Source organism: Tauraco erythrolophus, chromosome 6, assembly GCF_009769465.1.
Source record: "Tauraco erythrolophus isolate bTauEry1 chromosome 6, bTauEry1.pri, whole genome shotgun sequence".
NCBI classification, from domain to species: domain Eukaryota; kingdom Metazoa; phylum Chordata; class Aves; order Musophagiformes; family Musophagidae; genus Tauraco; species Tauraco erythrolophus.
Window position 1 is genome coordinate 26,259,531 of NC_141470.1, and position 17,036 is coordinate 26,276,566.

The 17,036-nt window shown below is 34.9% G+C and overlaps 1 protein-coding gene across 1 annotated transcript in view; it reads left to right on the top strand.

The window, feature by feature from the left end:
• SBF2 (SET binding factor 2) overlaps window positions 1-17,036 on the top strand; it is a 282,057-nt gene that overhangs the window by 211,322 nt on the left and 53,699 nt on the right. Inside the window, exons 19-23 of the mRNA XM_086612941.1 lie at window positions 11,804-11,974; window positions 13,517-13,779; window positions 15,036-15,208; window positions 15,524-15,597; window positions 15,967-16,162. Of these exons, the coding sequence (XP_086469067.1) occupies window positions 11,804-11,974; window positions 13,517-13,779; window positions 15,036-15,208; window positions 15,524-15,597; window positions 15,967-16,162 (877 nt within the window). The remainder of the gene's footprint in view (window positions 1-11,803; window positions 11,975-13,516; window positions 13,780-15,035; window positions 15,209-15,523; window positions 15,598-15,966; window positions 16,163-17,036) is intronic.

A 17,036-nucleotide genomic window follows, 5' to 3' on the forward strand; every position in this document is an offset into this window, starting at 1 on the left:
TCATGCTTAAACTGTGTATAATCATCTGTGTTCCCATACCTGTCTAAGGATATTCTACCACACTACATAGTAGATAGTAATGCATTTGCAAATTTTTATTATTTGGCATTCAGAAATGACAGTTCTGATCACCTATGTTTGAATAAAGGAAATGGCATAATAAAAATACACCATTCTGAAAGTAAAGTTTGTTCTGTGTAGAAATGATGAGTGGACTTCTATATTTTATAGATGAACATTTCTTTAAATTGCAGTAGCCAGAGCAGTATTATTTTTCAAAATCACAAGCATTTCATTTAGATTTCTGAATGAGTTGCTGTTTTTAATGGTTTGATATACACTTGGATAGTGTTGATCTGGTTTCAGCAAAAATAACCAAAATGCAGTAAACTGTCTCACAGATCAGATGTATTACATTAAAATTCATATTTGTCATTCAGCATAACGCAATGAAATGCGTTAGAGACTGGTTCATAATTCTTATGTGAATAATTAAAGAATTATTGGAACAGATGGAAGGAAGAATTGATTCTTTTTTAATGCTTGTAAGCTGTCAAATTTTGAATTAAATTAATATATTCAAAAATATTATCAATTATTTATTCAAGAATAATTTTTTTAGTAAAATTTCAATTGGATACTGATGCTAATGTCATTCTAGAACTTGCAATGAAACATCAGAGAAATATTTTGCAGACTAGTGCTAGCTGAAATCCTTAAAGTATGCTATTATTTGGATGTTCATCTGCATGTCTGCCCATTTATCATTTGTACTCCATACGCCTATAGCTTTCTCTATTGAGAACGAAGTAGAATTACATAAAATAGAATTGCTTTATTCAGTGTTTTTGAAAGATTACCAAAACTTAACAAATCATTTTACTAAAACCTCTTGAATATGGTACAGAACGTTTAATCTAGGAATTATTCTAGTAGCATTTTTGAGATGAAAAAGGTTTTAATCCCTATTTATTGGAAATGTTTTTTTATTAGGTTTGTTTAAGTTTTTTTTTAATAATCTTCAAGGTGAGTACAAATTAGTGATTTAAGAAAAAAATTTGAAGTTAATAATAAAATGTGAAACTGGAAGTATTCCATGGTTAGACGCTGCTATAAATAGTCCTAATGTTTTCCACGGCAAAATATATATGCTCCTTTGCATAGCATAATAATAAAAAAAATTAATTTGAATGTATACTTTCCTAGTTGAAATTAATTACCAAGTTTCAGTAACAGTTACGAGAGATGTTCAATGAAGAAAACCTTTTACTCCTTGGAATGCCTAAATAAATGACGGCTTTACTCCAGAGCCTGTTAGGTGCGAGAGAGATTCTCAGTTATAAGGATAAGGACTTTCTCTGAAGATTAAAGAGGCAATATTAGAGAAATTCAGAGTAGTTTATCATATTTTAACTATTACCATCAAATGCTTTTTCAAGAATGTAACAAGGTAACAGAAGCATTATAATTTGAAATGTGCTCTCTGCTGTAGGAAGCTATGAAGTCACAGAGAAGCTACCTAATGAAAGGCTGATGTGGAAATCTATAATGATGGGTGGAGAGTTGATTCCATTTTTATGTCTTTATCAGGCAAATTTTAAAGTTAATATCAGCTGAAATAAGTGGAATATTGGTCCAACTGTACTAAAAGGTTTGGTACTAACATTATCTCTGTTACTTTATAACGAATAATAATATATTAGTTTTATTTTAGTCTTTGTGTAAATACCAGGGAATTACATAAAATTAGTGGATGATACAGTTAGTTTTGAAAAGCAAAATTAGTGGGTTTTTTTACATTTAACATGAATTTTCCTTCTTAACTTGTGTTACTGCACAACTGAATTCGCCCAAGTATTTCTCATAAGCATCAGCATGCTGTTAGCCTTCTATAAAGCTAGAAAGACTTTCTGTAATGTGTTAGCTTTCTGTACTGAAATATTTTCTTTCTTACATCTAGTTACTGTATTTCCTTTGAAACGTTTCTGTCTTACTCTCATCTGCTTGAGATGAAAGGACTTCTACTTTAAAATTCTCCACTCTTGAATTGCTTGCTTTAATTTAGGAAACTCCCATCCTGAAAGACTTCCTTTATTGTCTTGGCAAGCAGCTTTGTCTGCTTCCATTAATTTTCTTCTTGTATCTCTCTTCTGCCAGTTCTGATACTATCTTAGTCTATGGAAATGTTTTTGTGTCTGAAATTGTATTAAATAACATTATTTTAACACTATACTTATTTCCCCATTCTCAGAATGGTAATCCCTTAAATGTAAGAATACATTAAGTTGCCTGCTTAAAAAACAACAAGAACATGCCTGTATCGTATAGTGGATACAATGGAAGAAGCTGAACCACAATAGAAAATATATTTAGGCAGACTTTAAGTGGTTCCTATTTTTTACATGTCTTCTAAAACGAGCAGCGGTGTATTTAAGGACATCACACAGGAGAGAAGAAAGCTTTCTCTGCAGTACTTCAAATGAAGTAATAAGTATCAGAATAATATATATTAGCCTTCATCATTGGATTTTGCTGTTCTTCACTGTCAGAGCCCTAATGCTTCTTTACATCAGCAGAGATTGTAATGTTTCAACTCCGGATAGTTGGCAACAGTCTGGCTTGTTAGGAGAAAGTAAGTGGTAATGTTAGTGAAAAGCGTAAAAGGGCATGATACACATGTCCTGTTCTGCTGGGGTGGGATTGGGTGTTAATCCTTCCAGGTGATTCATGTTTTGTAAGGAAGAAAATACGTGTTTATCCGTTAGGTTGAGGTAAGTTCTTAGACTTCTGACACCTGTGTAACTTAAAACACCATGCAGTATGTTTACAATATAAGCTAGATTTGTAAATTTTTAGTTAATTTAATATGTAAATTGCTTTTCCGTAGATCATCTTGTTTAACAATTCTTCATTCAGAGATCTTACTCATTTTGCACGTATTCAAGTCAACAGGCAAAAGATAGATCAAGGGTATTTTACAATATTATCAAGTGTGTATATTAGCATTATTTGGATTACTGGAAAATCCAGAAGCCCTAATTATGGATCGGAACTGCTGATCTTGCTTTCATATGAAAGAACTCAAAGATGAAGATCCTTATCCTCAAGAGCTTACAATGTGGCTTTGAAATAAGTAATAATAATTGAAGCTGGGTAGTTTGAGGCACTGCAAGGAGGCTGTGGAGCAGTATTAGTCATTGTTACTGTTGGTGATTCTGTCAACCTGTTGGTTAACTATGGCTGAAGTTTTTACAGACATGACACAAAAGCAGTGTTTTATTGAATTTTGAGAGACGATCATGTGGTTGGTTGCTTGGCAGGTGTTTATGAATTTGATTGGGGTCACAGAAGAGAATAGTAAGGTGATGGTTAAAGTTCTGTCTATGTTTCCAAATGCTCTCCCAGTCAAGTGTTTTTATTACATCCATTATAAGTTTCTTTCATATGAAAATTGTAGTTCAGTAAATTATTTTTGTAAAAGCAAACATACTTTTTAAGTATCTGGGGATTCTTGTTAGCTATGTTGGAGTGGTTTTGCAGTGTCACTTGGAAACACAGACGCCAGAATGTTGTCTTTGATCCTTAATATATTAATTAGTGTACATCGGTTTCGAATGGATATATAATACATGTCTGTAAAGCAGATTTTACATCTTTGCAGGTAGAGCATATCTCACTTTAAAAACTATTTTTAGGTGAAAAAATATCTGGAAGAAATAAAAGTATATGACAGTTTAGCACATTAGTGGGAGAGACTAACTAGAGGATTTTTTTTAAGTGTGTCTTTACAAGGAATTTTGGAAATGAATTACTGTAGTAACATTGGTCTGTTGAAGAAGCTTGCTTTCCCAGAACGATAACATCAGGAGAAACATTTTAAAGAACTTTGCAATCTGCAATTCCTTTCCTTAGTGGTTTGTGGGAGGAAGTACTTGGTCAGAAAAAAAAAAAAAAAGGACAACCCCCCTCAATCAAAATAAGAAGTAAAGATAAATGTTGTAGTAAATGTTTAGTTCTGTAACTGAGGAACTGATCCACTATCTCCTAGAATAATCAGAAACCTTTCCATTGTATTCTCACAAGCATTAGATTACATAATGTGTAACTATTCCAGATTCTACTTGAACTCATTTTCTAGCAATGATGCAGACTTCTGGTTTGTCCGTAACAATTTTAATTTAGTTGTAGCCCATCTCTCTACGTTGTTGTTATTTCTAGGAGGGATTACAGTGTTACTGTAAGAATGAATGAAGAAATATTGCTTCATCTAGAATTTTCACCAACCAAGAATTTCTGGTGTTTAAATTGAAATTTCTAGTAAAGCTTCTGACCTCAAATTGAAGGAATGTAAATCTGAAGTAACTGAGTTCCATGCATTTTCCATATCTGTAAGTTCAACTTCACCTCCTGATCACTACCTCCTTATTCCAGTAGAATGGAACTTATTCTTCTGCAGGAAAATACAATTTCTTGTATAGAATTCATTTTCATTGGGGCATTATTGTCTGTCATGATTGAAGAGGCATTATTTTGTATTTCCAGAAGAGAGCAAATGCTTACAGATGGTAACGAAGATAAGCATATATTGCCTGCTTTTGTATGAATGTCTATGTAGCCATTCCGGATACCTCATCAACATTTTAAACTGGATGTTGCCGAAGAATTAGGCTGTCACAAATGCTCTCCGGTCTTAATGGTTTTCCCCTTCAATCATACACATCATTATTCTCCAGTGATTCAAGCCCATAACTGAAGTTCGAATCTGCTTCTCTCATTTTCATGCACATCTCTACATTTATCCGCTTGCTGCTTCTTTATCCTTCGTAATAGTTTCTACAGTTGAAGTTCTTCTTAGAGTCCTCTTCTTTGCTTTGTCTGATTCATCACTGGCTTTCTGAACTTGTGAATACTACGTCAGCTCTTCGTCGTTAGTTCAAAACTGTCCTGCCAATAAGAATTTACTACGGAGATGTGGTAGCTGTCCTCTTGCTCGTGCACTGCTCATGCTGTATCCGAGTTTTACCATGTTTGGCAGAAGAGTTCCTTGCAATATCCTGCTCTGTAATGCATTTGCATCCAGCACCTCCACAATCATCTTTGCCTGTTGGTCAGACTGGATCTTCATTTAATGTGTCAAATTACTTACCTCAGAGTGCAATAAGTTCAGGTTTCTTGTCCTGACTTTCAGAATTCTTCATATTGCTCTTCCGATTTTTGCCCGTCTTCTCTCTTTCACCTTCTGCACCATGTAGTATATATAATTTGTATTGCCAAGATGGGATCTACTACTATTACAACCTTTTTTATTAATTTGCAATTTATATTCTGTATTGTACCCTTACATCTTTCTGACTATTTTGCTGATCCTGTTCTTGAGGAATACTTGAGGACTATTGTTTTAATAGTTCCATTGGTTAAGGGAACACTGTATATTGAGAGAACTTCAGAGAGAATTCTACCACTGAAGACAGAGAAAACTACCAGGAGAAAGAAAATAGCAATTAAAGAAATACTACAATGAAGTGACAGAAGAATTTGAAAAGAATTACTTTATTATCCTTTTCAAGATTACTTAGATGCTCTATTAACTGGGCTTTAAGTTTTATATCAGGTCATCAGTAATTCTAAGAACCATTACCTGAATATAAATAAAAACATAAACTTGTGAGATTTACGGGGTTTATTTGTTTCTGAGTGTAGACCTGGATAACAACTTTGTTGCTGATGGACCAGTGTCATAATTCCAATGGAGTCACACAGATGCACACTTACTGCTGAGCCACCTAATGCCAAAGGAGTATGGTGACAATTTAGAAGATTTTCAAAATAGCTGTGTCACAATTTCAAAAACTCTTCAGATGGAGTCAACACTGCAACTGAGAATTTATGAAATCTGTAGCTTAACTAGTGATTTGTACCTTAGTGAATAGAGTCATAGTAATCCCTATAATGAAATCAGATTTTTTTAAAAAAAAAAAGCTTTAATGTACTGTAGACAAGAAAAAAAAATCAGCATATTTATTGTCCACTTCTTGGAATTTAACCTTATTTAGAACTGTGAAGTTCTATGAGAATGTCTTCTCTCTTTCGCGGGTTCTGAACATCCTTTATTCTAGATGTTTTTAGTTTCCTTAGTGTGTTCTGTGTATAACAGAACTTTGTAAATCTTTTGTTATTTCTTTGAGGAAAGGAGAAGTATGTTATTGTGCATTATTTAATGTTACATGTAACTTTGGATTAGCATATATCTGTGTGTCTTGATGCATCTATATAGAAATCTGAGATACGCTGTATGACTTTAAGTAATGTATGGTAAATTATACATGATCTTCAGGAATCTGGGATTAAAAATCAGGAGTACGTAGATGTTTAAGTCATTTTTGCCAGAAAATGTATACAATAAATAAAGCCCCATCCAGAATTACATCCCAATTTTGCAGAATTCTAGAATTCTATTGCCCTCTGCTGGTTTAGTATACCTGTCTGTGATTTGGTAGCGCTGAATTATAAGTGAATTGGCCTTCCTTTTGTTTTTCATGGTGAAATAATAGTAGATAAACAGTATAATGAACTGCTTTGCTACTCACACTTTAAAGTATTTTAAAATATAAATGAATCTTGATTCCAATCTTGTTTGGTGGCTTTCTGAAGGAGGAGTGGCAAATTGTTGGTTTGTTTTTTTTTTTTTTTGCTAAGGTTTTCAAGTTGGAGAAGCAGCTTTATTTAGTGTTTCATCTTCTTTTTCTAAAGCAGTAAAAATGAAAACAAAAAAAAATTAACGGAAGCTTCACGGTTTTTACTGTATGCTTTTATGACCTTTCTCCACATTTGTGCGTACAATACATGTGGGTATAGTTTTGTATTTTAGACCAAACGGGAAAACCATTTATTGAATTGAATTTTTTGACTGACGTTACGCGTGTAATGCTCAGACTTGAAAACATGTTCATGTACACTTACACTTGTTTGAGTATATGCATGCTGTGATAAATATTGATATGTGTGTATGGTATAATACAGCGTTGTCTGCAGGTAATATGTAGATAAGCGTCACTGCTGCAGGTCAGTCTATGTGGGTTGATCCTGTGGGACTTCTTTGAAGTCTTTTTGAACTTAGCGGGTATCTGTGTGGGCACAACATAGACCTGCGTGCAGGACTGGCTCATAGAATATGTTCATATGCAGAACTTGGTTTACATCACCTTGGAGAGGGGCAGTGTGTTGCCTACAGTAAGTGGTACCTATTAATGATATGCAATAGGTGGGAATTGACTGAAGGCCTATATAAACAGCTCCTAGATGGGGAGAAAGTCTGTAAAGTGGCAATGTCACTATGTCCTGGATGATCTATAACCTTACACTGAAGACTTCCAGGGAGAACCTTAACCAATACAGGAGAGGAAGTGCTGTGATCTCCTTTGGTATGCAAAGGAGATTGGTGGGTAGTTTCACCATGTTGCCATAGCTTTCTCACAGAGGTCAAGCAGATAACCGATAGCACAGTGATGCCTCGAGGAGCCAAGGAGGAAGCTATCTTTGTATTCAGCAGCAACCTGCTTCTCACCTCTTTTCCTTCCTCTTCTCACCAAAAATATCCAAACCGATAACCCAGGATGTAAGCTGGAGACAGAAATACATTTGACTTCTGAAGTAAAACTGGATTTATCTAAAAAATAGAGTACTGTTGAGTTTGCCTCTTTGTTTCCATAGCCAAGAAACATGCAGCAAAATCCTGTGCGAAAAGAGCAGTCTCAGGTTTATTTATATTCTGTTTTTTACTTGTTTTGTTTTGTAACTCTTTTTCCAACTTCACAATCCATAACTGGATCCTTTGCTTTGCTAGAATAAACTTGCTTTCTTCTTTAAGCTTTTGTGGTGTAAAGGATAATGACTGATGAGTGACCAACACAAAGCATGCTTTGCTTTTCCAGAAACAAGCAATCTAAATTCAGTGTCGTAGAGAATCTCCCTGGGGACTTGCACCTCACAGTAAGTTTGGGAGTCTTGGAGTTGGTGCACATTTTTTACTGAGCCACAAGTACAATTTTCAGAATCGGAAGTATACAGTGTCAGGAAGTAGAAAAAATTATCGCCAGGTATGACTAGTGCCACTCAATAAGGTGGAAATAATGTAAACATAATTCCTGAATTCAGGGAGTTCCATATAGTCACACATAGCAAGTCCCAAATCTACCTTGTGTTTTCACAAACAGTAGAATGTAATTCATTATTTTGATATGAGTACGATCTGTTTCATACGTAATTTGGGAGGGAAGTGTTTGGGGTTTTTTGAGTGCCATTAGTCTATTGAAAGAACTGGATGTCCTTTGCAGAAGTTAACTCATTTCCTGTTGGTTATTGCGATTTACACCTCAATGCTCGTTTAAGCTGTTTTACAGGCAACTTTAGAATAAGGACTTTTATCAGTTCAGAACTATTTTTATTATTTACTTCTGAGATCTTTTTTAAGCTGTCAGCTTTAAATCCTCCCTTGTAAGTAGGAAATTCTTTTGCTGCCTATTGCATTCATTCTGTCTGGCAGAAATGACTTACTGAGACAGGGAGAAAGAGTATAAATATCAGTATAGTTTAGCTATGCTATGGAAAGGTAGGTGATTTGTTTTATGTATGTAGTATTGCTTGCTGAAAAACACTGAACTACTGTTCTACTTAAACTGGAGAAATGTAAGCAAATTATTTTGAATACAGTAGTAAACATGGAGGCCCTTTTGATGTATCGGATTAGTTTCCATTCTAGTCAAACGGGCTGACTAAGCACTCCCAGGGTAGAGAATATAGACGCTGCAAGCTTCATGGCATGCTTACAATTGTAACAAGAGTATTTTTAGTCCATGGATTTTGACTGCATAGGAGAAGCAGTGTGCTTCTGATATTCTTATTGCTTTTTTTACAAACAAACTAACCTAAACAAGCTGAGAATCCAAAGTGGTTTTGCCCGAAATAACTGGCAGAGCTGAGCCTGGATCTACAAGTCCTGGCTTTGATTCTGTGCTTTGGCCACTATCAGGTTTTGCCATTTGTTTCAACACAGGCAGGTGATGAGAAGGATAATGTTTATGATTGCTTAGCTTTTTGATGGATTTTCTTTCAGCCTTTTGTAAACAAACTATTTTTACTTTGCCTAGGACTTACTGTCCGTGTTGATTTATGTCATTATATGTGAACATAAATCTCCATCATTTAAAAATTGTCATTTGTACATGCTGTTCATGGTTTTAATTTGTGAGCACAGGAAGAGCATCTAAAAGCCCCTCAGCTTTCCTGTCATGTTTGTCCCCATGTGAAAATAATTTATTTCATTTATATTCCTGTAACACTATTACTATGGACCCAGGGTAATGAGTTTAAACTTTCTTTTGGGTTTGTGCCAAAGATCACCCCCTCTTTACAGTTTACACAGTTACCTCGTTTGGGCTGAGGCATCAAAGGCAGCTGGACAGGTTGATATTCAAATCACTCCTTTGCGTGGCATTCGCTACACAAATTGACATGACTTAATTATACCAACTAGCTAGGCTTGATCAGACTCCCTTTTTCCCCCCACATCATACTCCCTTATTGCAGCTGTATTGTGGCTGGGAATTACTGCTAGTGAAAAAAATAAAGAATAACTCAAAGTAAAAGTCATGTTATGGCTTTAGCAATAACTATTGCTTTCAAGATGTGTTGTCCATATTTATATTCCATGATTCACCAGTCATCCCAGTTCCTCTCTAACACGAGTTTTGTGCTTCTGGATTTTGAGTTAGGTGAATGATTGGGCCAGATACATTCTGTGGGCCATGTTAATTACCACGGCTGAACGAATTAAGTGATTTTAAGCTAGCTGTAAACACATCTGCCAATGGTGAAAGATATGAAATGTGTACAGCTCTTAAAGAATAAACATTTCCGTAAAGGAGGTAGCTTTACAGGAGGATAGAGGTAGTCCTCCTGCATATTTTTTGTCTTAACATTTTCTTATTTTTTACAGTTAAAAGACTCAATTTAATGTACAGTTAGCTGTCCTGCTAATTAACAGGCTTGTCATAGTCATGAATTAGTGTATATTTTGTATGCCTGAGATTTTTTCAAGGGATTCCCAGCAGTCAATGCGAAGATCGGTAGGATGCAATTTGAACTGTCCTGTTCTGTGATTTAACAGCTAAATCAAACATAGGAGCCATTACTCTGCTGTCACTTATCATTTCCTGTGAGCTACCATCAACTGCATCACAACTGAAATGTGGGAGTCTGTTAAACCAACTATCTTCTGTTTCAATCTGTATTGAATATACAAAGTCACATTTAATGTAGTTTGAATCTTCCACACATTTATGTTTCTTAACAGGCTGCCAAGAAATTTTGATGAAATTCTGCATGATTAAAAAATTATATTTTTCACTTTTTGATGGTGAATCACAAGAAGGTATTTCAGTTGAGTAAATTTTTGTGGCATGTCACGTATTATTTCCTCAAACAAACCACTTCAAAGGACTTTGATAGGGAATAAATACATGGCACATGGTCAGGACTTTAAGTTCCTGATGTACTTCAAAGAGCATAGTGTAGAAAACACAGCTTGAAGAATTGCAAAAACAACATCTGTAAACTGGACTTTAAAATTTTCAGTTTTCATTTCCTAGCCTTCCACTTGAATGCCTGGATGCCTAGTAAGGAAGTATTACATGTACTGACTGTTGTGTACAATTATAAATTTTAAATTGAGTAGTATTCATGCTCTACAAGAAAGTGGTTTACAACTTAATCATTAAAATAAAATTTAACTTCCAGATATAGTGAATATTTCAGGTATGGGTAGTATTCTGAGTGAAAATCATTAAACGAGGCACCGAGTAATGTACTTTATTCTTCAATTTCACTGCAGAAATAATCATAAGCAGGTATTTAGATTACCTGCTTCTTTGCTATATGCAGTATAAAACACAAATTTTTTTGTGGCCACCTTGTTTTCAAAAAGTAAGAACGTATGATAGAAGATTTCATTCTTCATAATTCAGGTCATTGAAATAAATTTTCCATTGTATGTGGTTATCAAGAATACTAAACAACTCAGGAGAGACTACTGCTACCTAAATAAATAGACCTACTTGAAAAAAAACAGTGCATTCATAATGAGAAATGCTGTAACAGTTGTGATTTTGCTTGAGACCTTATAGGGATCCAGACCCTTTTGACTTCAATGAACATGCCCAATTTAGTACTCTTTCAGGAGCTAGATTTAGGTCACACAGTGCAGTAGATGACAATGAGGAGAACAATGTATCTGATCTTCTTTTGTTGCCGCAAATGCAGCTTTTTGGAAGGACTCAGTTGCCACTTACAGTTATTTTAAATTTCGTTACCGTAGTTCTGACTTTTAAATAAAATGAGAAATAGTTTTCATCTTTCTGAATGCTGATTTCTATGTTGTAGGACTAGGTTACTAAAAATATGATATTTTTGTTGGCAAGGAAAATGTTTTATATTAGAAATGTGTTCTGTATCATCATAACAGAATTCTTCCTCGAGTCTCATTTTTCCACTGTGAATCAAGAAAACCATGCCTTGCACTAGCATTAGACTTGTATATAAGCTTTCCGTATGTTATTTTCTTTAATGGCACAAAACTGGAGAAAATTTCTCTTTCCTATATCGCAATGCAAAATGTGGTATATATTGCATATTTCAGTGTATACAACTGATTTTTATCTTTTTTTTTCCCTAATACTCAAGCCATAGCCTTTAAAGGAAATAAAATAATAGGACTAATTCATTGATTTTGCATGGTTTTTGTTTTCAGAAATTAGCAGCTGGAGTTAGTCAGTTTGCTTACACCTGTGTACAAGACCATCCTATCTGGACCAACCAACAGTTTTGGGAAACAACCTTTTATAGCAATGTGCAAAATCAAGTTCGCTCGCTCTACCTTACAGCCAAAGACGACAACCATGCAGTACAGTTGAGACAAAAGGTAGGAGAATATATTGCAGTAAATATCAAGGTAGTATTTTTATTTGCATTTTAATTGCCTCCTAAGGTATAGAGCGCTAAGTTGTGGTCTCTCCAATTTTACATATTTTTCTTTCATTTTTCCCATATTAAACAGCATACAATAACATGAAAAATAACAATAATTTACATTTTATCTGCAAAGCATTATGATTTGACATTGCTCTTACAATTTTTCAAGCAACCACTTTTTGTATAATTTTCCGTTCTTTAAGGTAGATGTTTTTCCTGATAGTAATAACTTACCATATAGCAATGTTATAAACAGTTCTATTATATGAAGAACCTAAGCTACCAGCAGTTCTAGTGTCCAGTATTTGATTATTACCAAACCCTTGGGTGGTTTCAGTTGAATGACACTCAGTCTGCTTTATTAAAATTGGACAGATTTTCCAGAGCACAAATTGTCTTGTCTCAGTAGGAAGAAAGTATGTCTCTAATGCAAAAATGAAAGTATAATGGGAAGCCTTGCAGCATGCTAAAATAAGATTTTTATTTGTTTTTTGAGAAGGAGCACACAGCCATTGTAATTGTTGTTGTTCTATGAAAATGTCGTTATCAACTATGTGACTGAGAAGTGTATGCTACCCATAGTCGTACAGCATTCTAAAGAGAGGAAGTAAAATGGGCAGAGATATTCCTGGAACTGTAGTCAGAATGAAGAGCTGAAAAGGCATGTCAGACATAGCAGGGATAAAGAAACTGTATACAGGGAGCCCCTTCCAATCTGGCACTATGTAAAGAAAAATGTGAAGAATAGTAGAACGTAAAATGAAGCATCTCCTTTAACCTTCACATGTTTATATGGAAAATTAGCTCACTTTAACTTAGTATGGAAAAAACATTTAAAAGATACCTACTTCTTTAATAATTTAACGTAAGGCATTAGGTCCCAAATATTGGCTGCCAGATTCCTTTACTCTGTTTTCCTCCAGCTATAATATAAATTGACTATGTGCCATCTATCTAGTTTGCTTCAAGCAAATGCTAGAATTGGACTCCAACATGTGAAAACATGAATATTTCAGCTGATCTGGAAACTGTTTATGTAAAAGCTTGCCTCACCTGAACGTCCTAGGAATTTGGAGAATATCACTGGCATCAAGCAGTGAGCTGCGTGTTATTTCTCAGCCTGATTTATGCTTGTTCTTATGTGAACTAAGTGGCTAAGCTAAGGAGAGCAGCTATATTAAAATTGGTAAACCACTCTGAAGAAACGTGGAAGATCATATAGCATGAAAAAGATCTAGAAAGAAATCATGTTACTTAGATATGTCCACATTGTGCTACTTGCATGTTTCAGTAAACTGCCTTCAAAGCTCAGTTACTATAATCATACTCTCTTTAAACCCTGTTTGCTTTTTCTTTTTAAATTAGTATATAATTTAAGTAATTGAAGAAGTTTAAAAAACAATGTAACAAAGTTTTGACTAAACATTGTTTTTTAAGTTACAGCTTCAGTATTTCTTCTGTGTCTTTATATTTCTTTCTGTATGTCTTCTAGGAGAAAAATTCTGTAGGTCCAGACCAAGATAAGACAGCAATGGACCTGGCTGCTGAGCAGTTGCGATTATGGCCAACTCTTAGTAAACAAACTCAGCAGGAGCTAGTCCAGAATGAGGAAAGTACAGTTTTCAGTCAGGCAATTCATTTTGCTAACCTCATGGTTTACCTGCTAGTACCACTGGATACAAGTAAGAACAAGTTATTGAGAACATCAGCTGCTGGTGACTGGGAGAGCGGAAGCAACAGTATTGTCACAAACAGGTGGGTACACAAGTTTAGTGTTAATCAGTCAGGATGGGCATCAGTTTTTGAAAGCTTCTTAGTTTGCAGGACTTATTCCAAATACTAGATTATTTCAGTATCTTCTCTTCTTTTCAATTTCATTAATTAAGGAGAGCACCAGTCTAACATGATTCCTCTTAAATAACAGAACTTAATCTGGAATAATTTATCACCTTTTAAAGGAACATTAAAAATTTTGTTGTTGGAGTAAGAATTTTTAATCTAGTAATGCAAATGTTGAAGACAAAGAGTATGGTGAGAAAGAAAACAGCAGCCCACAAACTACTTTGTTAGTTTTTATATAACTTGAAAAAAACAATATGTGAACCTAAAATCAAGAAAGTATTCGTATAGCATCCATAAATTCACAATTTCTGTGCAACAGCTCTAAGAAAGAAAGGCACTCAGGTCACAAAAAGCAAGAGGGCTAAACCACTGTGACAAAGGTTAAATTGCTAAGGAGGCAGAAGGAGTACACCACCAGTTACATTCCCTAGCATGCAAATCCAGGACATTTCGCAACAAGCCTTCCTCCCTATTTGTTGTCTTCGTTATCACCTGAGATCCGTCAGAATTCCAACCTGATAAAATTATAGAACGCTATGTGAGAACACTGACATCCAGTAAAAGATAGGCGGGCTATCAGTTTCAAACTGCCCATGGATACTCATTTCTGCTGACTAAACACCTCTAGATTTAGGCATAAGGAGATGCTCAGTAGACAGCTTGCAGTATATGTTGCAATGTGTGAATCTGGCCCTTGACATTATTATGGGAGGCATTTTTAGATGTTCAAGGTACGTTTCCCACTGACTTGCTTGCCTTTTCTATTTGATGCACAAAAAACTTTTCTTATGGTCTTTTTAGCTTTTGAATGCTTTCTGCAGCCAAAATATGTGTTTAATGTAGCTTTCTGTATGTAACTGGATATTTGTTTACCATGGCTTGCAAATAACATACTTGACTCTATGAAGAGAAGACATAGAACTCACTTCCAAGCAGCATTTTTTCTCTTGAGAATCTGTCTGCACTAGACTCATGGAGGGAAAGTTCTCCGTGCAGTTCTGACAGTGAAAATACAGTGGAATTCTGGTACCACCGTGTCCTTTTAGCAAGGCTTACGTATTGTAACTAGAAAAAAAAAAACCACAGCCTATCCGTCTCTAGCCAAGCATCATATGTGCATCACCAGCTGAATTTTTCACGCTTGAAATATCTTTTATGTATGTCCATAGCATTGCAGGCAGTGTTGCAGAGAGTTATGACACTGAAAGTGGGTTTGAGGACTCAGAGAACAATGATGTTGCAAACGCAGTTGTACGCTTCATCACCAGATTTATTGACAAGGTTTGCACAGAGAGTGGAGTTACACAGGACCATATCAAGGGTCTTCATTGCATGATACCAGGTAAGAATTGTGACCAAAAAGTGGTTTGTAGTCTTCCTTTTTTCTTTTTTTTTTCTAGTGAGGGAAACACGCTTTTTAGTTTCAGTTACTTTCAGTCAAGTTAGAAGGTTAGATTTCTTTTCTAAACTACAATTCCTGTTCAGATTGAAATTCAAATAAAATTCAATTTCATTTCAATGAAGTTCAGTTGAATTTCAAATAAATATTCACTTGATGTTTAAATTTGAGAATTTCAGAATGTCAGAGTTCTAATTAGATTGCAGCTTTCTCTTTCATATTATGTGAAACTTCATGTATGGTATTACTGCTTTCCAGGCATTGTAGCAATGCACATAGAGACCTTGGAGGCTGTCCATCGTGAGAGTAGGCGGCTTCCACCAATACAGAAGGCAAGTATTATGAAACATATTTGTATTCTTTACAAGTATTAGAATCATGCAATTTAGTCATCTTTTTTCCCCTCATAATGTTAGGAGGAAACATCAAAACATTGAAAGAAAATTTCCACTAGTGATAAATAAAGTGCTTGGCTTCGGTCTCATGAAATATGAACTTAGAAACTAGTAGAGCCAAACTTCTGATCATAAACAAGCTGTTGCATGCCCACTGTTTTTTGAGACCATTTCTCTAAGTCAAGTCCAAACTCCGTCTTCCTTCTTTGGACTCAGTTTCATAACGATTTTATTTTGAAACATTTTAAGAGTGAGATATAAGACTAGTATGTCTGTTACACTAACACTTTGATTTGTTTGCAACAGCCCAAAATTCTTCGACCAGCTTTACTGCCAGGAGAAGAATTTGTTTGTGAAGGTCTCCGTGTGCTACTAGATCCTGATGGCAGAGAGGAAGCTACAGGAGGACTGCTTGGAGGTCCTCACATCCTCCCTGCTGAAGGAGCATTGTTCCTTACCACTTACAGAATTGTATTTAAAGGCACTCCTCATGATCAACTGGGTAAGAAAAATTAAACAGCAATAATTGTGGTCCTTTGGATACATAGGACTTTGAACTGGCCTATCCACCTATTCAAGCATCGACGTCAAGATGTTTATACCTCACAGTATAATTTTTCATGTTGATCAGATAAGAATAATCTCTTAGTATAGGTTTTTGTCACTAGATACAACATTGATTTTCATTTTGCATTTAACAACTAGAACTTATTTCTTCAGATGAGGCAGTAGGTGCCAAATGATTGTTTATTTCTGTGTCTTGGTAGCTATTTAGACTGCAGTCTTCAATAATTTATGTAATACAAAATCATAATATATATTTACCTTAGAGGAAGCTTCAGGAGACTTAACATGGTATTGTGGGCTTTTATGGACTACCTGAAGTTGGAGACAGAAAATAAGGACATTCCTGACCATACCTTAATGATTTCTATAGATTTTCTGTTTTGAATGGACAAAATGCTTAGTGTCTTTATATCTGAGTTCTATCTGTAAAGCTGGACTAATAATGCTGCTTTACTGAGCAACATTTTTAAGGTTTTTCACCAAGAGAGAACATACATACTGCATGAGATCTGCAGCTTCCACCACCCCTAGCTTTTCATTATATATATTTTTCAGCCACTGGAAGTGGGTTAAATGAAAAATATTCATAAGCTAGTATTCTCTCTAAAATAATTATTAATGAATTCAGTATTCTTTTTAATATGTAATGGAAATAGCTCTTCTGAATGATAAATTTTCATATTTTGACATATGCCATTTCTAAGCAGATGATTATTCAGAAGTATAAATTTATTATGAAAAGTTTATGGTCATATGTAAAGATGTCAGTGTATATTGTTAGTTGTTTATAAGTTGTATAATGCAATATG